The sequence below is a fragment of the Myodes glareolus genome, chromosome 19 (assembly GCF_982192425.1).
Source record: "Myodes glareolus chromosome 19, mMyoGla1.1, whole genome shotgun sequence".
Taxonomy (NCBI): Eukaryota; Metazoa; Chordata; class Mammalia; order Rodentia; family Cricetidae; genus Myodes; species Myodes glareolus.
In genome coordinates this window covers 4,080,755-4,103,840 of record NC_142044.1, presented here as the reverse complement: position 1 = coordinate 4,103,840, position 23,086 = coordinate 4,080,755, and the positions used below count along the sequence as shown (strand labels likewise).

Genomic DNA, 23,086 nt, shown 5'->3' with positions numbered 1-23,086 from the left:
TACTTACGTCAGTATCTCCATGTAAGTTGGTAGAGCAATTCAGTTACTCTGGGGACTCCTCTTATGCCACTTACCCATGGGACCCTGGCTATGTCACCTGCGGTAAGGTATGAACTAATATTCTATATGAATCCTATCGTCTGCTAGCCAATACTATAATCATGATGCATGCATCAAATCATTAAATTCATGAACACATGAAATACTTAAAATTACAATTTTAATTATAAATTATGAATCTGATTTCTTTTTACTTTTTTATGAACCAACAAGACAGTAGCTTGTTGCTTCCCTTGCACTCCAGGCGTAAACTCAAGCTTCTGGGGTATTTTCTAAAACAGCTAGTCCTGTTTCATCCCAGGTGGGAAGGGCCGAGTGGATGGTTATTCATGTGAACGTGGAGGTTCTTTGATGGATGATGAGCGACTTGCCCCTGTCCACACCACCGAGGAAGTCGCTCCCCCCTCCTCCAGCAGCCATGAACTACTAAGAACTCTTACTGTTGGATTATCTGAGGTGGGAACGCCCACCTGGGTCACACCTTCTGGCAGCAGCCCACATAAAAGGGCAGGGAAAAGGAAGCGTTTGCTTGCACACACATACATATTGGGCTGATTTTTATATTTATATATAGTTTTAATTTATTCATATATATGAATCTATTAATATACTATTTATATATAATGAACATATAAGTATCATGTATTATACACACACACACACACATATAATCAGTCTATCAGTTATTTCATTTAGGGAGCCCTAATATACATCTCTTGCTTAAAATACACATAAGCCTAGACTTAAAGGACCCAAGCAGTTCCGAGAGTGTGGAAATGGCTTTGAAATCAGCAGATGAGACTCAGGTGAGGAAAGCCAGCCACTAGATCTTTCTCTTCAGCTCACAATTTCGTACAAATGCTGCCAGGGTTTCTCTGAAACTATAAAGTTATGGGCAGGGGAGATGGCTCCGTCAGTAACGTGCTTATCTTATGAGCCAGAGGACTTGAGTCCAACCCCCAGAACCTACGCTAAAAAGCCAGGTGCCCAGCAGTCCGTCCTAGATGGGGCAGGAGCTCATGAGGACCCCGGCTCTCTGAAGAGTTCTTAGTAGTTCATGGCTGCTGGAGGAGGGGGAGCGACTTCTCAGTGGTGTGGACAGGGGCAAGTCGCTCATCATCCATCAAAGAAAACCTCCACGTTCACGCGAATAACCCTAGCAAGCTCAAGTGGGTCATGGAAAAAGGACATGAGAATAGGACTTGCTGGGGAGGGGGACAAGGGGACAGGAGAGTGGAAATGACCTCGTTCTTTTCCAGCTGTTGGCAGATGTGTGTAGATGATAGATAGATAGATAGATAGATGATTGATAGATGATTGATAGATAGATAGATAGATAGATAGATAGATGATAGATAGATAGACAGATAGCCGATAGACAGATAGATAGATGATAGATAGAGAGATGATAGATAGATAGATGATAGATAGATAGATAGATAGACAGATAGCCGATAGACAGATAGATAGATGATAGATAGATAGATGATAGATAGGTAGATAGATAGATCCCATATGCACATATATAGATAGATATCATGTATATATGTATATATATGTATATGAATGATTTATTAGAGTGGCTTAAAGTCTGTAATCCAGCTAGTCCAACATGGCTATCTCCTGGCAGGCAGGCCGAGAATACAGTGATTGTTTGTCCTCGGGGCTGCCTCAGCAGTCCCAGTCAGGTACTGGAGTCCTGGAGTGTCTCTGAAGAGTTGCTGATTCCGCATAGGAATCCAGATGAAGTAGCTTTTCACATAATGGAGGGAAACCTCGGCAATAGGATGGATGAAACTACTGTGGAGAGTCAGGGCAAGCAAACGCTTCCCTTTTCCGTGCCCTTCACATGGGCTGCTGCCAGAAGGTGTGATCAGCCACTACAAGATGGCACTTTAGAATAGCCAAGTGCACCTGTTATCTAAAGAGAAACAGGAAATTGTTCAGAATCAACAGGAGCATGAGTAATAAATTTGAAATATTTTTCTCTTTTTATAATTACTAGACTTTCTTTTTTAAGATTTATTTCTTTTTTAATTTGGTATCTGTGTGTGGGTGTGTGTACACGCGTGCAGCAGCCCTCCAGGTCACGGGTGTCATACCCCACCCCCTGATCTGAGTCACAGGGGGTTGTGAAGTCACCCAGTGTGGGCTCCTGAAGTGAAATAGAATCCTCCCAGGAGCGGCGTTCACTCCTAACTGCTGAGCCTTCTCTCCAGTCTGGCGTATTCTTCTGGCAGATCCTTCTCACACTGCCTATGAGGGCTCCTGGTGAACTGGGAATGGGCTGTGTGGCCGGCTTTCTCGGGGGCAGCCACAGAGACTTGGCTTGGTCAAGCCTTTAGCGCCCTCCTCCACTTACCCCAAGGCACTGCGTAAACACTCCTTTTCCTCTCTATAAAAAGCCAGGGCGTCGGCCGTGGCCCCTGGGCGACTGTGATGGCTTCCTGCTCCCACTGTGGGGACACGGGTTAGCAGAGATTCCCAGAGGCCATTTCCTGGTCGCGTTTGACCTCAACACTGAAGATATGGCAGATGAACAGACACCAAAACAGGCTCCCCTACCTACAGGAGGACCCAGTTCTCCTGATGTTCTCAGGCCCCAGTAGGAAGAGTTTTGAACAAAGCACCAGGCTGAGGATGTGGGTGTGGGGCTAAGGGATGGGATGGGGTGACCTTGTGTTTAGCGCCCAGGCCCAGGGCTCAGTCCCAGCACCCACTTAGCACGCCCAAGTCCAGGGCTCAGTCCCAGTACCCACTCGGCATGCCCAAATCCAGGGCTCAATCCCAGTACCCACTCAGCATGCCCAAGTCCAGGGCTCAGTCCCAGTACCCACTCGGCATGCCCAAATCCAGGGCTCAATCCCAGTACCCACTCAGCATGCCCAAATCCAGGGCTCAATCCCAGTACCCACTCAGCATGCCCAAGCCCAGGGCTCAGTTCCAGTACCCACTCAGCATGCCCAAGCCCAGGGCTCAGTCTCAGCACCCATGGAGAAAGGAAATCCATTCAAAGCTCTGCCTACAGTCTCTCCTGTTAGCTCTGGATAGATTTCTTGTTCATGCCAAGGTTATTTATTCCTTGGGCCATGAACACTACCCAAGTGAACTTTGACTTATATAATGCTGTGATTTCCTTTGAAGGTGGAGTTATTTAAAATGTCCCCATTTCTAGAAGCTAAACACTGTTTTGCTCAGGAGTGATGGGGGAGGGGATGCGCTGCTCCGAAGCTAGAGCGGGTTCTGATCCAGGACCAGCAGATAGACCGGACCTCAGCTCTCATCCCTGACCCCCCTAGGTGAGCCTGTGTGAGAGGCACAGCCTGGAGATTTGTTGTGAATGACAGAAGCTGAGGAAAAAGAGAAAGGAGCCCTCAGAGGACTGAGGGCCAGCAACTCTGTCTTACGTTCCCAAGTGTTACAGGCCTTCCCTCAAATCAGTGCCTACACACGTTTTGCGTTTGAGTGTTTTGCCATCTTCTCCTAAGGGCTACATGAGGACACACTTCTGAGTTTTTCCATCCTGCCTGCTGGCCTGAAGGAACCCCACTGTCCCTTTCTGGTGTTAGGTGAGACCTCTTTTCCTGATGTTCCCTGCCTAGGAGTCAGCTTCACACTTAGTCACGAGCCGCTGCATTCAGAGAGCTCCTGCATGCTCCATCCTGCGGGCATTTTATAATTCCGTCTTCCCAATCTGTGACGAAACTGATTTATTTTCATTCTACCTCTTTTGTCATCTGTGACTGATAAAAATTGCCCTCATATCTACTTGTCTCGGCTGTGTCTTGTGAGGGAGTCTATGGAATGAGGGCTTTGGAGAGTTCAGAGGGAAATCTTCACCTTCTCTTTGTATTTCCTGGTGTCCTAGTTACACTTGTTATTGTTGGAATGAAATACCACAACCAAAAGCAGCCTGGAAAGAAAGGGTTTATTCAGCTTACACTTTCATCATTGAAGGAAGTCAGGACAGGAACTCAAACAGGGCAGGACCTGGAGGCAGGAGCTGATGCAGAGGCCATGGAGGGGTGCTCCTTACTGGCTTGCTCATCATGGCTTGCTCAGTCTGCTTTCTTACAGAACCCAGGACCAGCAGCCCAGGAATGGCACCGCCCACAAGGGGATGGGCCCTCCCCAGTTAATCACTAATTAAGAAAATGCCCCACAGTCAGATCTCATGGGGGAATTTTCTCAGTTAAGGGTCCCTCTTTTCTGATGACTCTAACTTGTGTCAAGTTGACATAAAACTAGCAAGCAGCCCACCTGCCAACATCCACATGAACACCTGTGCTCTCCCCAGTGATCATAAAGGCCCCTTCACATCCCTGAGTCGTTTGGGTGATAAGCCCAAACCACCATGCTAACCGCCCCTGAAGCCAACCTCATCATAAAGATAGCTCCTACCCTTCTTGTAGATTTAAATGTTTTCCTGCTAGAACCTTTCCTAGCCTGTGCCTTTTGGACGTAAAGAGCGTGGTTTCTGAGCTAAGCAGTTATCTATCTGGTCTCCCAGCTGACAGACACCCTCAGCCTTCCATCCCACCTGGTGTTTAGTCTACCCTGCTATCCAGGCACGCATGTACACACAGCTTTCAAGAAATGCTGTTGAAGGAATTCAACAGAGCATCTCTTTGGGGAAAACAAAAACAAAAACACGGTTCCATGATTCTTAGGTGTATTATGGGGCACGGTTTATACTTTTAGTCTAGAAATAATGTTCATCCTGACTTTTTTTAAATAAAATATTTCTATGAATCCTTTGAGGATTTCAAGCACGTATGCTATATAGTTTGATCACATTTACCCCCTAACTGTTCTTCCAGGCATAGCTTCCACCACCATTCAAATGTCCTTTAAAACGCACACACACACATACCTATTTATAAAACTCACCAGTCCAATTTGTGCTGTCTGTAAACTTGCAGGTGTGGGGCCATCCAATAGAACATGGTTGACCTCCAAGAGACCACACCCTTAAAGAAAACCAACGCTTCCTTCCTCAGAAACCAGCAACTGCCAACAGTGCCTCACCTAAGGGTGGGGGCTCATAATTCCCTCCCAGTCACTCGAGTTACTAAGAACAAATCTCATTTACAAAAGCATCCTTTAAACACACCAGAATCTTTGTAAGCTAATAAGGAATACAGCAAGGATCAGGTTGTTGTGTTTGAGTGTAAATATCACACTTAAAATACAGGTTTTAAGATTTTGAAAAATGGACCCAACTCACTTTTAATCTATGACACATGCTCACTCCTGTTTGGTGCTAGGCTTCTGAATCTGATCCTTTTGTTATCAACGGTTTCTCTGTGAATACAATCAAATCTTCCTTTTGCATAATTTTATCATGATGGATCATGCTACCCTTTAAAAAAACAAGCAATTGGCTTGGAAAATTAGAATAATGTTCTCTATCATCTCATATACTGTACACATCCCCAGGGGCATGAGAATATTGGCAAATTCATGCCCTATTATTCAAATAGGCTCACTGTCCCCCACTCCACACCCTTGCCTTTATAGCTCTCTCCTTTGACAAAATTGCTCACATGAATTTCATATTTCTCCTCTGGCATTCTTTAGCTATAATCATTCTGTTCCAACCCATGCTCAAAGTCTGGATTTGTGAGACTTTGAGAGTAAACATATCGGAGTCCTCAGACATAGCCTCAAGGTGGAAGAATGAGGCCGTCACTTCCAGCCATTTGCATCATGGTTTTATTTGTGCTTCGGAATGTGCTGTGCCTGCCTCATAAATCTAAGGTGTTTGCTAGTTATGCATGGTGAAAACATAGCTCTAATGTCACCTCTGCCTAGCTCATCTCTGCAGCTCGCCGCAGAGGCTGTGCTTGCTGGCCCCGTGTCCGCTAAGCAGCTCCTGCTAATAAACTCTGCAATCATGGTTAAGCTTGAATGATCAGAAGTTACATTCATGTAGAAAGGGCAGAAGTGGTTTTCTTCACTCTTGCCATTAGCGAGGTCAGTACATTCCCAGCTCCAGCAATGTGGGTAATTTTAAGTATGTGACTATCTATTTGTAAGGGACATGGGCGGCAGGATGTTTCCACTTCACCTGGCCTGGTTAGCAGAGAGGTAAGTGTTAAGGTTTGTATGTGAGTGCACACACATGCTCATGTGTTTAGCCACTTGGTCCCCGGATCACGAAACGTAAATCTATCTGATGCCACTCAGCGGTCACCAGCTGAGGTGTGAAGGCGAAGAGAAGCTCAGAGCCTTTGACCTACTTACAGACATTTGGAAAGATTTTATTTTCTGCATTTACTCTAGTGCCGTCCTTTATCTCCTGGGGTTTGCTGTGATGTGAGGACTAGAGACTGAGCCACTCTTACTAGCATCGAGAAGGAGCAGGAAATGGTGGTGGTGGTCTCTGGTGTGAGGGATGAGGCGGGCTTGCAGGGTGATCTGTGAGTAAACACACCCAGGCATGCCAGAGGTGCCCTAGAAATAAAGCCGGTCTGTCCCGGTGGCGCCCACGACTTGTCCTTTAGTGGAGCCTTTGTTGGATTCATTCTGATTGCTTTGTGGCTATATAGTCACCGTGGCTTCCTGTAGAATAAACTTTCTTTCTTATCTTCTCTGGATATGGGATGAAAATAGTAGATTACATAGGCAAGCAGGAGGGTTTTGCCCTAAATGCACACACACATGCATATGCACACATACACACGCATGCATATGAACACATAAATACACACACATATGCACACACACACACACCATCCTTCCTAAGTCTCTGCTGTGCTTTCTTCCAAGTCCCTGTGCTGACTGAGGAAAATACAAAGTGTTCTGCCCCTACCTCTGAACCTTGCTATCTAACCCCTTAGACTCTCTAATTCTTTAATATGAAGATGCTCTTTCACACAGCATTTTAAGGATCTATTGAAAGAAAAGTACTGTGAGCTTCCCGTAAATTCATCCAGGAAGGTACTGTGTTTCGCTTGCGTTTGTAACACTGGGTACTGCTGGGCATGGACTTTGAGTCAGTCGGTGGTGAGAACAAGTGTATTTGAAAGATAAACTGATTTGATCATAAAAGGCGCATCTTCTGTTTTACCAAGAACAGTTGTATCTTGTTTTACTAAAAGCTGAACAGGATGGTGAGGGGCAAAAGAGAACGGGGCAAACAAAAACTGACCGAACCGAGTTATAACTCTGTCCACTAGTAGATTTTTATCGAGGAGCTGGTATATGCTGAGTCCTGTTCTAGACATTGGGGTTGTGGGGACTGTGAACAAGAGAACCAAAACTGTGCCTTTGCAAAGCCTGCTCAGTAGGGGAAGACATATAGTAAACCTCATAAAACAGTTAGTGTTGAAGAAGTCTTCAGTGTTAACCAAGGCAGACAGGAACGTGCACAAGGAGGGTAAGACATTAAAACTGTAACCAGAGATGTGAGGGAGGGCACCCTGGAAAGTTGATGTTGGGGTTACCTTGAAGGAGGTGAGCACCGGGTTATGCGGGTGGGTGCTATTCTAGCTGCCTTGAAACTATGCAGAGCAAGCTCACAGCGGGAATATAACCGATGCAGCAGCGTCTCCTTGGAGACCACCATAAAGAATGGGATTAGGAGCACTGCAATGTTGTCTCTCCACGGGAGGTGGTCTGTAGTGTTGGTTCTTGAAGCAGAGCGCCTTGTGAGAGCCGACTGGGTTCTTCAAGGAATGTAGCTCTTGTACCATGGCTGTGTAGGAAAGGACTGGAGTGGTGGAGCTGCAGCAGAAGAAATGGCTGCCCGCCAACGGGTGAGAGTTTGTCAGTGATAATAGTTACAGTGGAGGTGTGCTCAGTCTGCAAGCACAGCACAGACCCTAGGTGAAGGTCTTGCCCGGGTCCTTGTCTCCTCAGCGAACAAATTCCGCAGAGAGAGACACAGATGGTTAAAGCAAGAGCTTATTTAGCAAGGCAAATTGCAATTCAATATGAACTCACCCCAGGTGAGTGTGGCAGCCCATTGGGTTCTACTATGTGGATTTCTAAGAAATTTCTTATGGGTCTCTCCCTCCTGTGATGTCATTGCTAAGCTCCTCCCCCAGGATGCCACCTTTATTTCACCCCTCTGTATCCTGCTTGCTCTGGGTATTTCCTCCCCTGGGTATTGGGGGGTTTTCTGGTGGACCACAAAGAAAGCACCCTGCCATTTCATTTCTGAGATGGTGGCAAGAACTTACTTCACCTCAAGATGTCAAGCCACAAAGCAGCATTTTAGCCCCCAGGTGACACTCCAACAGTGGTTTCCTTGGTTACCTCATCCATCACCCCCTGCCTGTCTAGTCAGGGAGATAGAATAGATGGACATGACACCCACCTCCCTCCATCACATCTGCCTCACCACCTCCTCTCACAGAATCAGAGATAAAATGCAACCAAGACAGGCTCTCTCCTCAACTGGTTCAACACTGGCTAGAGAGGCTGACCTTGAGCAAATGGTGTAAATAACCAGTTCCTGACGTGGTTATGCAGCAGAAGCTGTGACAGGGTGTGGAGATGGAGCCCGGTTAGGTTTCAATGCTCAGAGGTCACTGGAGAGGGACGATGTTGGAAAATGTGAGCAGCTAGGGAGAAAGGATGGTCTTTGGGGCTACTGAGTACAAAAGAGATCTGGGGGAACAGGAACACCCAGGGAGGCCAGTAAGGGGCGCCATCTGTGTCAGGGACCTGAAGGCTCCTCCTCCAGAAGGTACTCACCACCACTTTCTGCAACCCCAGAGTCACGTGACTAAAGTCACCATTTGATGGCACTCACCCGGCATTCATGGCTGCTAGCTACAAGCCCACAAAGATCTTTCCTATTTAGCTAATGACCCAAACAGGGGGGTCAGGCTAGACGGTGGCAATGGCTCCTGTCCCTTCTTTCTCTGTGTGCCCCCTTCTTACTCTTGTTCTTTCTAATTCTCCGTGGCCATTCAGCAAGTGGGAGTACAATCTCAGCTCTTGGGGGGGGGGGCGGGGGGAGAAGGCTCGTTTCTATAGAGATGTCAATGCAAGTACACCCTTCTCGATCAGACTAATGGTGTTTATTGAGCATCTACTGGTGCCAGCCATGATGTTGACAACCTTTCCATTCACTCAGGGGGAAGGGGGCTCCTCTTTCTCTTCCTTTAGTCCTCTTGACAGCATGAGGATGTAGATGGTAATTGTGCCTATTTACTGTATAATGACCAAGAGACATCAAAGATGCCCCCAAGGTCACATGGCATACTGTAATAGCGACTCTGGTTTAGTTGTTCAATGGAGGAGGGTCACATAAGGCACTTCCATGCCAGCCAATGGACTTCTCACTTAGTCTGCATCTCGTGGGCAAGTGTTTCAGACATTTCGTAGATGTACAGTCAGTCCTGCCGCTGGCCAGGATGGGGAGGAGTCCCAAGATGCATTTTAGCGTCAATGGCCACTCAGACCCAGCCCAGCAAGGGGTACTGCAGGGGTGAGAGTGGGAGGGGTGGATTGGATGACCCTCCCCTGGGGACACCACTCAAAAACAGCCCAGCGAGAGCTTCAGCAGTGGTGGGAGTGGGAGGGGCGGATTGGGTCACCTGCCCCTAGGGATACGGCTGCGTGAACTTGTCAGAACTGTTCATTTCTTCATAGTTCTTGGGTTGAAATCAAAACCTCTCAAAGCAGAAGGGTGAACATGCCAATGAATCTGCCGAGACGTGCATCCCGAACCCCAGACTCTCGCTACTTCCTCACCCAGCATAGGATGATTTTTGTAGAACTATACCTGCTAAGCCCGGAAGCAGTATGCCAAATAAAAGTTATGAACTATTCTTGGACTCCATGGGGGCCTGGAACCATTTGCTAAATGCATTTGTGGCCCCCAGAGGAAGTCTAAAATTGGAGACTTGAGTCTCTGGTAAGAGACGTGGCCTGGACGGCTGAAGGTGACCTGTCTGCTGCTCCAGTCCAGGAAGATCAGGGCCCTGTCCTGCTGTCGCGGTGATCACGGTTACATGATAGTTCATGGTTTAAAATAAGAATGTTTAGTGTCTTGAGTTGAGCAGACATTGGTCGGGATCAGAAATCCAGCAGCTCCACTGGTAGGGATGTAGCTGACCTTGGAGACCACTGAGGCCCAGGAGCTCCCCATGCTTCTCCGCACCGGCCCCTGCCGTGGTGCTGTCCACTCTACCTGAGCAGTCCAATCGCAAGGGGCATAAAGACTTTATCTGAAGCTCCCGACTGTCGACACTCACACGGTCTCTTTGCTGGGTCAGCTGTGTAATAAAGGCCTGGGAGGTGACCATCTTGTCTGAGGCCTGTCTGCTAGCTCATGGGTCCTTTGAGTGGGCAAGAGGAGTGAACCTCCACACGCTGGCCGTGTGTTAGGGAGTAAGCTGGACTAGCAGATGCAGGAGAAGGGGTGCCACAAAGTTGACTGTGCTCTCAAGAGTGGCAGCAGAGTCACTAGGGTCAGCTCTCATCTCTACAGCCCTTGTTCCTTAGATTGTTTTTTATTTTCACTCAAAGACAGTTTTTCACCATGTGATTCTGGCTAGCCAAGCATTCACTAGTAGACCAAGCTGGTTGAACTCACTGTGATCCTCCTGCCTCCCGAGTGCTGGCTCAAGGCGTGTGCCACCAAGCGTAGCTTCTTAAGTGTTTTACAGCCAGTCACACTGTTTCCCCCACCTTAGCTTGCCCCCCCCACTTGCTTACAGCAGCAGTTACCCATGCCCCAGTCCATCCTAAAATACCTCATGGAAAATTCTAGCAACAAACAATTCAATAACCTTTATTGCAGTTCAGTGATGGCCTTATTTTCTTGTAAGTTTTTGTTAATATCTTGTGTCTGATTTATAAATTAAACTTTTTCATGGATACATATATATAAGAAAAATAGCATAGTCATGTATCCACTCCTCTCTGTGGATCCAGACATCCACACAGGGTCTCAGAACATATCCCATTCAGACAACAGGAAACTACCAAAATGATGGCATTCTTCTGGTAATGAGACAGGTGAAAAGTGATGTTTCCATATTTTAAGGAGGGAAAGACTATTATTAGACAATACTCAGTTGAGATTTTTATCAAAAATATATGTTTTATTGATATCGATGCAAAAAATAAAACATTGAAAAAAGCCCAAGGCCAGTCCTTCCCCAGGCTAAAATGTGTGTGCTGTAAAATAAGTAAGTCCTCCAGTGTCTTAGAATCTGCAGCCCTGAGCTCGCCCAGAGAAAGCAGAGCTTCATCTCCTGCGTGGGGAGAGGACAGAAAGAACAGTCTATCACGTCTGCAGCCCAGCAGCAGACTTTGTGCCAGGTCAGTTTACGCCCTAACCCCGTCACCTCAGGCAGGGAAGGCGGTCGTAGGTGTGTGACCCTCACCCAGGAAGCGCGAGTCATTTCTTGGAAAAGAGACTCCACTACAAGCAGTGGAATTGTTAAGTGACTTCAATGAGCCACTTAAACTTCCTTCTTTCCTTCCTGATTTGTGTGTGCACCTGTGTGAATTTATGTGTACTACCTGTGTGTGCAGGAGTTCATGAAGGTCCGAAGACAGCACCCGATCTCCTGGACCTGAAGTCACGAACAGTTGTGAACTGCCGTGTGAGCGCTTGGCACTAAACCTGGGTGTGTGGCAAGAACTGCAAGCTCTTTTAACCGCTGTGCCATCTCTCCAACCTCTTCAGCAAGCTATTTTGCTACCTGTGTGGGGCTGTGAGCCCTAGGCCCTTACCACAGATAGAAGTGACAATACTCTGGTTCAGAAGACGATGATGTCGGGATGTTACACGCCTCCCCAGTCCTCTCCTCCATATCTAACTTCTCCCTTGATGCATTATCGTTTAATGTCCTAAGCTGCCTCAGTGCGCAGCCAGCTGCTTTGGATGGCCTCCAGTCACACTATACTAGTTTTGCAGAAGGGACGTTCTCAGGCCCCTCCAGTTCTTGCTAAGTCATGCTTTTCCCCCAGTAAGAATCATAAGCAGACAACGCAGTCATGAATTTGTAGATTTTAGCCATCAGTCAGATGAAGACACCTGAAACAAGCCATGGTAACAGACACGCTTTTCCTGTCGTCCGTAGCATGTATAATCTTCTTCCTGACATTTTAGGAATCATTTCTCTAGCTCCATGTTCATAACTGAAGCAGAAGAGGCAAAGCGACACTCAGTGGGAGGGTTGAGCTCCCCACAAGAGGCAGGCGTTTCAACCACCCTGCTCTCCTCTGGGGACCGCTGAGGGTTCTGTGTCCTTCATTACTGCAAATGTGAGTTTGGCCGCTAGCACCTTGTAAATTCCATTTTAGGAGAGCTCGGTATAGTTTGTGTGGAGGCTTCTCCAAAGTTAGCCAGGCTGTCGAGGGTAAGTTATGGGCTTTTCCCTGGAAAATCTAATTCTGGGAGCCGAGGAGTGGAGACAGGGAGTTTTCAGAACCTTTTGGGGAATCACAGAAGTGCTAGGCCACACGCTCCTCCCCTCACAGATGTAGAACAGGAAGAGGGAGATCGTGCCCTTCGCTGGCAACCACTGTCTTTAGTGGAGGTGTGGTGGGTTTGTTTTGAGCTGTGATTTCTTTTCTTTTTAGATGGAAAGTTGGTTTCACCTGTCAAGTTCTTGGTTCTGTACTGATGATTTAGTGTCTTCTCATGCATTTGTTCTTTTCCGTCTGTACCAAAATCTATACTTCTATTCTTCCCTTCCCTTCTCTCCCCTCCACTCCTCTCCCCTCTCTTCTCTTCCTTCCCCTTCCCTCCCCCATCCCTCCTCCCTTCCTTCCCCTTTCCTTTTCCTCCCCACTTCCCTGGAAGATTTGTGTGGCTCAAAATAAACTAAAAAATCCCACACTACCCTTCTTGGAGTAAACCATTGAGAACAGAATGCCAGTGTTTGTGAAGCAGGTGTGTCTCACCTGAGGAAACACGGAACTAAAGCAAAGGTCTTTGAGAAACATGCAAGGTGTCTGAAATGGAAAGAGATTGAGGGTACACTGGCGTTGACTCAGGGTCTGCACAACTCTTGGGCAAGCAGAGGGAGCACAGACCATGTTCTGAGGGTGCCCTGTAGGATTCTGGGTAGACATGGGGTACACAGAGTATTTCAGATTTGAAACCAACTTCTACTCCTATGCCCTGTCTCAAAACTCAAAGCAAATGAAGGAGCTAAACAGAGGAGTGACATAGCATGGCTTGTGGCTTTAAAAAGTCACTCCAGGGGATGAGCAAATAGATTGGGGCTGGAAAGTGGGTCTCGGGAAGGGAAGACCTTACAGGACCAGGAAGGACCAATGGTGTCTTCGCTGGGGTGGTAATGAAGATGACGGGCAAGGTGGATTGGAAATTTCGGTGAGAGAATCAATGTCCTATGCCAAAGGAATTAAAACAAAAGAAATCACAGGTGACCCTTGTCTCTTGGAACAAGCAACCAGAAGGTGGGATGGGGAGTCCTCTACTGAGATGGGGTCAGCTGGCATCAGACAGGAACCAGGAGTTTCCAGCGCCTGGTGGTTCTGAGCACTTCCAGTGTGCAGCCTTGAACTGGGAATGCGGGACACCCACTGAAAGGAACATGGCCTCTGCTTCTGTGTGTTATCCTACACAGAACCTGCCAGTTCTGCCTTCTCATTCTCCTTCGTTGGTTCCATCCATTGCCTGTGGTCCGAATGTCAGAACATACAGTTTCAGGAACCATGGCTTTGGAGACTTCGAACGAGTCTTTGGCTGCAAGTTCTATACATGCTGAAGCCTCCCACATTCATCTTGGCTATGTGGATCCCTTCCGACTCCAGACTGCAGATTTCTGCAGCCGTGTGTATAATAGACATGAACTTCTGTTTTATTTTGCCGCCTCCCCTCCGTGCCCCCGCACCTTACAACCCGGGAGCTCTAGCATCGAGCTGTATCTGGAATCCAGCGACCTGTCCCACCATTGCTGCTGTAAATGCCCCTCTTCCAGCCAGCACAACCTGTGGCTGGGCCACCGCAAGACCTTCCTCACGGGTCTCCCTCAGGGTTCTCCATCTTGAGCTTGTCTTAGCCCTGAAGTCACAGCAGTGGAAACAAAACAAAGCACTCCTTCACTTCTCTAGCTAAGTTCTTGCACAGATGAGCTGATCCCTCGTGGCCCTGCCGGCCTCATCTTCTCATCCTCTCACACCCTGTGCTCTGCCACATTCTGTGTCACGCTAAGTGTGCCCCTAGTTCAGTTTAGCTAGCCATTCTCTGACCTCTTTGTGGCTCTGCTCTGGTCCATGGTACTTTCTTGACGGGGCCTCCTCTGGCTTCTGAGTCAGAACTCTGACACATCTGGCACTCACCTCCCGTCCTCTTTACCTTCTCCACGGCACGCACCTACTCAACATTTCACTTCCTGTTCTCATTTCCTATATTACTATTCTTATTTCCTGTATGTCTCTTGCCACTGGTTAGAAACACCATTAGGGAGGCCTCCGCCTGCCTGACCCCCGTGGGTCCTCAGAACTCTCTCCAACAGACACTTAGTGCCTATTTGTGGCATAAAGGGGCCAGAGCAGGAGACCGCTCTTCTCGTCCTCTTCCTTCTAAGGTTTTATGAAATAGTTATAATTTCTGCATGTGCTTTGTTCATAATATAATAAAGGGCAGAATGAAAAAGCCAATGACCAGTCACCCATCGCTGGCTTCTCAGACAGCTGTGTGACTTAGATCATGTCAATCAGTATTTCTGAGTTTTAATCTCTTTGCTGATCAAATGGAGAGAGTCTGCCCTGCCGGTCACACAGGGTTAACGTGACCGTTCAGTAAAATAGCGCATGAAGGTCCATTGTCTTACTCTTTCGTTTTCCTGAGACAAAATACCTGAGGCTGTATTCACATGAAAGCCAGTGTATTTATTTCATAGTTTTGGAGGTAGGAAGGCTATGATAGGTGGCTCTGTCTGTTGACCTCTGGTAAGGGCCTTTGAGTCCTGTCACAACATGGTAGGTGTCATCATGTCAGGGGCATGTGACACTGAGAGAGGTCACATAACAAAATAGAAAGCAGGAAGCTGGGAAGGGGCACGCCTGGCCCTTCTGTAATAACCCATTTTCTCAGGAGGTGATGCAAGGGACTTATCCCTCTCCTGCAAGGCAGCATTACATCGTTTGTGATGGAGGAACCCCACAACCTACCTACCTTCCAGCAGGCCTCGCCTGTTAGTGACTCTACTAACACCGCTGGGAACCAACCTGCAGCGCACCAGCCTTTACCACAAAACCATCCCTAACTCAACACCAGACCCTTTCTATACACGATGCCTCACTGCATCCTCACGTCAGGAGAGCAGAATGTGAACCTGCAATATTGAACTCATTTCACCGAGGCGCACTCCCGAATTAAATCATTTCCTCAACAATTAAACAACAGAGCTAGCCTTTGAACCCAAGCATTTTCTTTTTTTAAAAAAAAAATCTTATTTATGTGTGTGTATGTTCATGTATGGGCAGGTGTGCATGCAGATCTCCTGGGGATGGGAGTTACAGGGACTGTGAGTCTCCCAGTGTGGGAATGTGGGTGATGGGGACTGAACTCAGGTCCTCTGTAAGGGCAGTGCATAGTCCTTCCCGATGAACTCTCTCCAGCTCCTGAACCCCTGCCCTCTCCTCTGTCCTGTTAGGTCCAAAATCAAGTCTACCCACGAATGAAATACTATCCTAGACCTACCCACGATTGAAAGCCTATCACAGGTCTCTAGGTCTATCCATGTATGAAAGCCTAGTGAGGATCTACCCATGAATGAAAGTCTAACAAAGTCTACCCATGAATGAAAGCCTATCCCAGGTCTACCCATGAATGAAAGCCTATCCCAGGTCTACCCATGAATGAAAGCCTATCACAGGTCAAGGCTTCTGGTTTCTTTCTGGCCAAGCAAGTGCAGATGGTGTAATCAAGTTCAGACATCAGTACTCAGTCGAGTAATTGTTGACAGCTCCAGAAACAAATCCTGGACGGAGCTGCAAACGCCGAATTCCCAGATGACTTAGTTTCTGCTCTTCTCTCTGTTTGTGTTACGGTCTTTCTGTGCTAATGAGATTGTGAATGTGGTTTAATTAGTGTTTACTGAAAAATAGCTGCACACAGATCAGCCTTCCGAGAGAGTTAGTCAGGATGTTGAGGAAATGTTGTTCCCTGTACGAAGCAACTAATAAGTGAGAAGTACTTTACAAAGGCTGGGAAAGGACTGGAAGTTGGCTTTGAAGAAGCAGAGATTTGTTTCTACAGGAAAAGAAGTCACTCCTTGAACAGGTAGATCTAAATATTAAAATAGCAACCGCCACTTCCTCAGGCACTAAGTGATTTGCATCTGACAGAACTGTAATGGTGGCAATCGGATTTGAAACATGGCAGTGATCCGATTGGATGGATACTACCAAAGAGCTGAAGTCCGCAGAGCTCTTGAAAGAAGAACTTGCAATCACTTGCAAATCCCATTAAAATATGTTGGCTCTCTGCAAACCTATGCATTATGTATCAACTCCTGTTTCTGAATTCTGGCCACAGGCAAATTGCCAATGTAACAGCTAAATGAGGGTTTTAAAATTCTAATACAAGCGAGCCTCTATCTCTGGGAGGATTCTTACCTCGAGGAGAGGGAAGTGAACATTATTGGGATGTTCAGTTTATAAATCCAATCTGTGCTTCATTTGTAAGTTAATTTTTTTCTCTGGATAAGTGGGTTTTGCTCAGCCTCACATTCACAGGGACCTCTGAATGAGGTCTCCCTGCAGCTGTCGCTCACGCTAATAGAAGGAAAGTCCGCCTCTTCCTATCCCTCAGAGGTTGCCTCGTGGGAGTCGAAGCCGGGTTCCAGCTGCAGTGCCGAACTCAGATTCTAACAGAGTGAGACTGAGTGCCAGAGCTAGATGAGGGGACAGGCTTCGTTGTTCTCCCGCACAGTCGGGCACCGTTAACAATGGTGTATTGTGTGTTGCAAAATAGCTAGCAAAGAAGCTTTGAAGATGTTTGAGATGATGCATATGCTAACTAGCATGATCTGACCATCACACTGGGCACACGTCTATACAAACATCGCATTGGAAGTCACGTATATACAATTACTATGTGTCAATTACAGAGAAAATAAAACTTGAGAAAGTCAAAACCAACTAGTCAGGCAATTCCTAAGGATCCTAAGGTTTCCCCGTCTATGCATGTTACAAAGGTTTGAGCCCTGGGAGCCGCAAACACTGCCCTGTAGGAATTTCTTCCGAGTAAGGGCCTCAGACAGACAGTTCAGTACCAGAGGCTCTGAGACCAAGCTGCCACTCTAACCACGCGGGTGGTTCCTAGTGAAAAGCATGGGAAAGCCAGTCTTCCTCCTGGCAATGCCTCCTCTTTCAGGACGATCCTGCATGTCCATCTGGTAATTAGTCATCTTTCTGTCTACCAGCCATGTTTTTCCCACTCGTTCCTTTGGCCTTAGTTCACAATAGGCCCAGTGGGATGAACCCTAGAGAAGCAAAGCCAGCGCCTCCCAATACGATCTGCCTGCAGGGCAGACAGTGTGTGTGTGCAGGGGGGAGGGAGGCATGATAAATACTCCAACGGGGGAAATCAGTCAGGATTAAGATTGGGTTGTATTGTCCTCAGGTCGCCTGTAAATGCAAGGGTGCAGCCTCTTCTATGACAAGGGGTGTATTCTGACTACAGTCCTAGCTAGTGTTGACGGTCACCGTGACACAGTCTCTAGTCAATTTTGCGAGGAATTGCCTACATCAGATTGGCCTGTGGGTGTATCTGTGGAGGACTGTCTCAATTGTTAGTTGATATAGAAGGCCCCAGACCAAATACATCTCACCCACACAGCATCTGGGCATCCCAGCCCACTGTAGAACAAAGCTCTCAGCTGTAGGTCAGGACTGCACATGAGATCCCTCCAGGGAATGTGTAGCATGTGAATACTTGGCATCAGGTAAAAGGCTTCTCAATACCAAAGATTAATTCAAGGACTGGAGAGATGACTCAGGGGTTAAGAGCACTGACTGCTCTTGCAGAGGATCTCAGTTCAGTTCCCAGCTCCCACAAGTCAGCTCACAATCGTCCGCAATTCCAGTTCCAGAGGGTCCAGTGCCCTCTTCTGACCTTCTCAGGCACCAGGCCCATACAGATACACATTGTGCAGGCAAAATTTTCAAACACACAAATAAATCTAGTGTAATTTTTAACTCAAAGTCAAACACACAGTGAACCGAGATGTTTCCAGCGGAACTTGCGTGAGTTGCACCGTGAGACGTCACTGCAGCATTGGCTCCCGAGGCTCGATGTGCACACTTTGCACCACACAGCCCGCTGCCACACCACACAGGCCAATGATATCTGCCCGAAACAGCGCAGCGGGATTCAAGTCTCCTTCATGGTAGTCTCCAGCGTACCTGTGTACTCTGTACACAAAAGCTTCCATTGTGGTGAAAGCAGACAGGTTTAATCACAGACAACAAAGATGTTTCATATCTTCCTTCTGCCTTCCTTGCTTGTATCTGTCTGGAATGGGTGCATCTCTGGGTTAGACTGTGCTAGGCAAACAAGCACACCCGTCTCATTAGTAGCTAATTCTGCTGTTACCGTTAGCAACTGGTTTATTATAAGTAAGTGTTTCAACTGCATATCTACGTTGTACTCTTGTGTGACCCCATAGTCACGTAAAGCTATTTTGGGTGAGAAGAGTCTCAGTAGAAGGCCTGCTGGAGAGTATCTGCAGCCTCCTCGTGGACGTGCCACCCTCGGAGCTAAGACACAACCATGCCATGCAGCTGGGGGAGCACAGAACCAGATATCACTGGTCTGGGCGATGCCCCAAACTCAAAATTCACAAAAGTACAATTCTGCTGGATATGTATCACTTTTGTACCATTGTCAAGTTGAAAACATAGTTAATCTGGGAACTAGGTTTAATAACATTTAAATAAGTCTACACACACACAATGGGGAAGCACTCACACCAAAATACTCGCTGTGTTTGTCTCAGTGACTCGGGTCTGAAGATGCTGCTGGTTTGTTCTGTGGATCACTGTGGTAGTTTACTGTTTGGTTGTGGGCACGTGCCACTGTTAGGATAAGACGATACAAGGTTTGGGCCTGTTCCCTAGGCCACAATCACCATCTTCACCATCTACACGCCAAGTGGCCCATGACTCCCTCTGGGTCTAATTGGAGCAGCGGAGGTTCACACTGGGTTTCCATTTTCCTTCTTCTTGCACTTATGGCTTCCAGAAGCACACGACTCACACTTTACAGGGAAGCATACTGAGAATGAAACATGCTAAGATCTCTTTCTCTCTCCCTCTCTTTCCTTCCCTCCCTCCCTCCCCCCTCTCTTCCTCTCTCCCTCTCTCTCTCCTTCTCCCTCTCCCTCTTCTGTTCTTTTAGTTCTACTTAAAAGATTTGAAATTAGAACTCTTGCAAATTGATAAATCAAGAATGAATTGTCTACCTTCCTTCTACGTGCCTATCTGACCATCTATTCACCCATCTGACCAATCGTCCATCCGTCCGTCCGCCCGTCCATCCATCCATTCATCCATTTATCTATCCATCCATTGTTTCCTTTCTGGTTTGTTCTGGCTAACATGACTTTTCTGCATCTTTGACCTGTTTCCCATCATTTTCTTTAGCTATCGGGCTAATATAGAGTTTGTTTTCCCCTCTTCCCAAGGAATAATCCCAGACGATCACATGGCCCTAAAAGATAGCTCTAAAAACTATGATATATATTTTCTTTTCTCTCTGCAGTTGAATTCTTGCCACCAGGATGGGGAAACAGAACAGCAAACTGCGCCCTGAAGTCATGCAGGACTTGCTGGAGAGCACGGACTTCACTGAGCACGAGATCCAGGAGTGGTACAAAGGCTTCTTGAGAGACTGCCCCAGCGGACACTTATCAATGGAAGAGTTTAAGAAAATATACGGGAACTTTTTCCCTTATGGGGATGCTTCCAAATTTGCAGAGCATGTCTTCCGCACCTTCGATGCAAACGGAGACGGGACAATAGACTTTAGGGAGTTCATCATCGCCCTGAGTGTAACGTCGAGGGGCAAGCTGGAGCAGAAGCTCAAGTGGGCCTTCAGCATGTACGACCTGGACGGCAACGGCTACATCAGCAAGGCAGAGATGCTGGAGATTGTACAGGTAGGACCCCTGGCCTGGTAGAGATAAGGGCATTTGTCACAAGACCCAGATGGGCCCCAGGAGAGTGTGGGTCTGAGTTTATAAGATGGTGTGTTGCCAGGGCGGTTAATATGGTTCACTCGGTGTTTTTTGAAATTTTTAAATTTGCATGCAACAGAAATTACATAAAAATCTACATTGGTTGGAATCTCTTGAAAACATAGGAGCTCCAGCTCCAGCTCCTACACATTCTTACCTGTCAGTGGTCACCACACTGTGGAGGGACGGGGCTCTTCTGTTGGCCATCCTTGTTACAATCTTCCCATTGATCAGCTACAACAGCCTGCTCAGACTTGGAGTTTGGGGTCATGTCTTCTAAAGCTGTGTCACTAGTAAAGCCCCAAGTTGGGTATCCAACTGCATTTTTCAGGGACTAACTCTGTGGCTTTGATCCCTTGGCCAGAAGGAGTGTCTTCACCTGTAAAACAGAACTGTCGTGTCATGGGGTTAAGATTAGACATGATTCTCCATGTTACTGTTCTGTTGCTGTGAAGAGACGCCATGGCCAAGGCAACTCTTACAAAAGAAAGCATTTAGTTCGGGGCTTGCTTACCGATTTGGAAGGTTAATTCATGGTCATCATGACAGGAAGCAGACAGGCAGGCACCGGAGCAGTAGCTGAGAACCTTACATCCTGATCCAAAGGCAGAGAGAGAGACTGGGCCTGGTGTGGGCTTTTGAAACCTCATCCCTCATCCCCAGTGACTCACCTACTCCAACAAGGCCACACCTCCTAAACCTTTCTAGACAGCTTCACTACCTGTAGACCAAGCTTTCAAACATGAACCTATGGATGCTGTTGTCATCCGAACCACCCCTGCCTAGCCCAGGGCCAGCCACAGAGAAAAGACGGTTGTCGTTAATTTACAGCTTTATAGACTCTTAAACAAGAGCAGGGTCTGGACTCAAAGCTCTGTCCATCAGAGATACAAATAGATCATCACTTTCCTAGGAGACGGTGCATTTGGCCTCCCGGAACCACCCCCTCCGGGGAATTGCTGGTAGGACAGTGGCTGTGGCAGAGCGCTAAGCCGTGGGTGGGACCCAGAGACAAGCCCAAGAAGGTTAGGAGGGCTTCAGCAGCAGGCATTATTAAGGACTAGGTGGATGACCAAGCCAAGGACAACTGGCTACCACTGCGGTCCCGGCAGGTGGAGCACAGTAGGGTAGCATATACCAGCAGAGAGCGGGGTCAAGAGAGTGGGTCGGGTTTCTTGGAGGGCTTAGTTCAGAGGTTCTATTCACCTGGGAACATCTGGACAGATGTCCTACTTAGAGTGGCTGCCCTGGGAAAATGTTGGGGTGCTGCATGGAAAGGGGTGTAACAAGAGAAGAGTGTAGCTAGCTGGTGGAGAACCTCAGGGACCATGACCAGTGGAAACCAGACAGAGCGAAAAAGACTACTGTAGAGCTGTGACTGAACCGTGCAGCAAGGACGGAGGGTGGAGCCTGCAGGGGTGTTAAAAGGACAGCACAAGCATTGGGAAGATGCAGGACCAGGAGTCTCCAGGACACTGCCTCCCCCAGGAATGTCTCCGAGCTCTGCTAGGCACTTCTCTTTCCTGACTGTTCACCAGTAACTGTCCCTTCCCCAGAGGGAAACTAAATTAAAAAGTTACATCAAAATAATCCCTTAGTGATGTAGATTTTAGCAGAAATAAAGGCTGTCTGCCCTCCCCTGCGAGGGTGGACAGCAAATGTAAAAGACAGGCAGATAAAGGGCTTGATAAGTGGGCTTGAGAGATAGCTCAGCGGTTAGGAACTGGTTGTTCTTCCAAAGCACCTGGGTTCAATTCCCAGCACACGCGATAGTTCACAACCGTCTGTAACTCCAGTTGCAGAAGACACAATGCCCTCTTCTGGCCTCCACAGGACATACATGCAAGCAAACACCCATACCTGGACAATAAAATAAAAATATTAAGAGAAAATTATTCATTATTCCATCCTACCCACAAAGAAATTCACTACTGAAAATTTGTAAATGGCATATTTTCTGACCCTCTTACACTGCATTAAAAATTCAATTAATTCTATAAAGTACATGTAATTTTCTGTCTTGCCATTTTCACCTACTAAAAAACACAAGTATCTCTGTGTTTATAAAGATGTCATAAAATGTTTAATAAAGATAGGCAATGGCTACATAATAATCCAACAGTATATTATAATTACTTAAATTTTTACTGCTGGATATTTAGGCTACTTCCAGTTTTCACTATTAGACAAAATAGTTTATCTTTTAAAAATAAAATAAATCTATAATATATATATATACATATATATATATATATTTATTTATAGGATAATTTTCTTGGCCTGGAATCTGGAATCCCAATAACTGGGTCGAAGGGCGTGAGCATCATTTCTAAGATGTCTTGATTCATTCTGTCAGGGTATTTTTCCTAATGCCCCCTCAAGCATAAATAGGACATCTCCATATCATTTTACATCTTGGATTTTCCTTAATCTTTGCTAATTAAACAAAAATTAAAATTCCAAAGATATTCATTGTGCTAGTAACATTTCTGTTACTGCAACAAATGCCTCAACCAATGGACTTACGGAGAGAGAACTCGCCCCCAGTCACCTGAAGACATCCCCAACAGGCTCCATCTCGTGCAGATCTGCCTCCTTCCCGTATGGCCACAGGCACAGAACCAAACCTTTGCACACTGGGCTCTGGGCACACAGGATCCATCTGTAGCGTGCACCCTTATTGGGCTTTCTGGCTGTTGTGATTTGTTTTCTTATTTGATGCTGGGACGAGGACAAGGTGCTTCGCGAGCACGAGGCAGCCACACTCAGTAAACCGCACCTTAGCTCTTACTTCCCAGGGTTCCGCCTTTCCTGGCTCGGAGGGCTGGGCTCCACCCTTG

The 23,086-nt window shown here is 47.0% G+C and overlaps 1 protein-coding gene across 6 annotated transcripts in view; it reads left to right on the top strand.

The window, feature by feature from the left end:
- Ncald (neurocalcin delta) overlaps positions 1-23,086 on the top strand; it is a 366,044-nt gene that overhangs the window by 326,902 nt on the left and 16,056 nt on the right. For all 6 annotated transcript variants that reach the window (XM_085679093.2, XM_085679094.2, XM_048457105.3 and 3 more), the window contains one exon: positions 19,772-20,168. In XM_085679093.2, coding sequence (XP_085535219.1) covers positions 19,791-20,168 — 378 coding nt within the window. In that variant the 5' untranslated portion in view covers positions 19,772-19,790. The remainder of the gene's footprint in view (positions 1-19,771; positions 20,169-23,086) is intronic.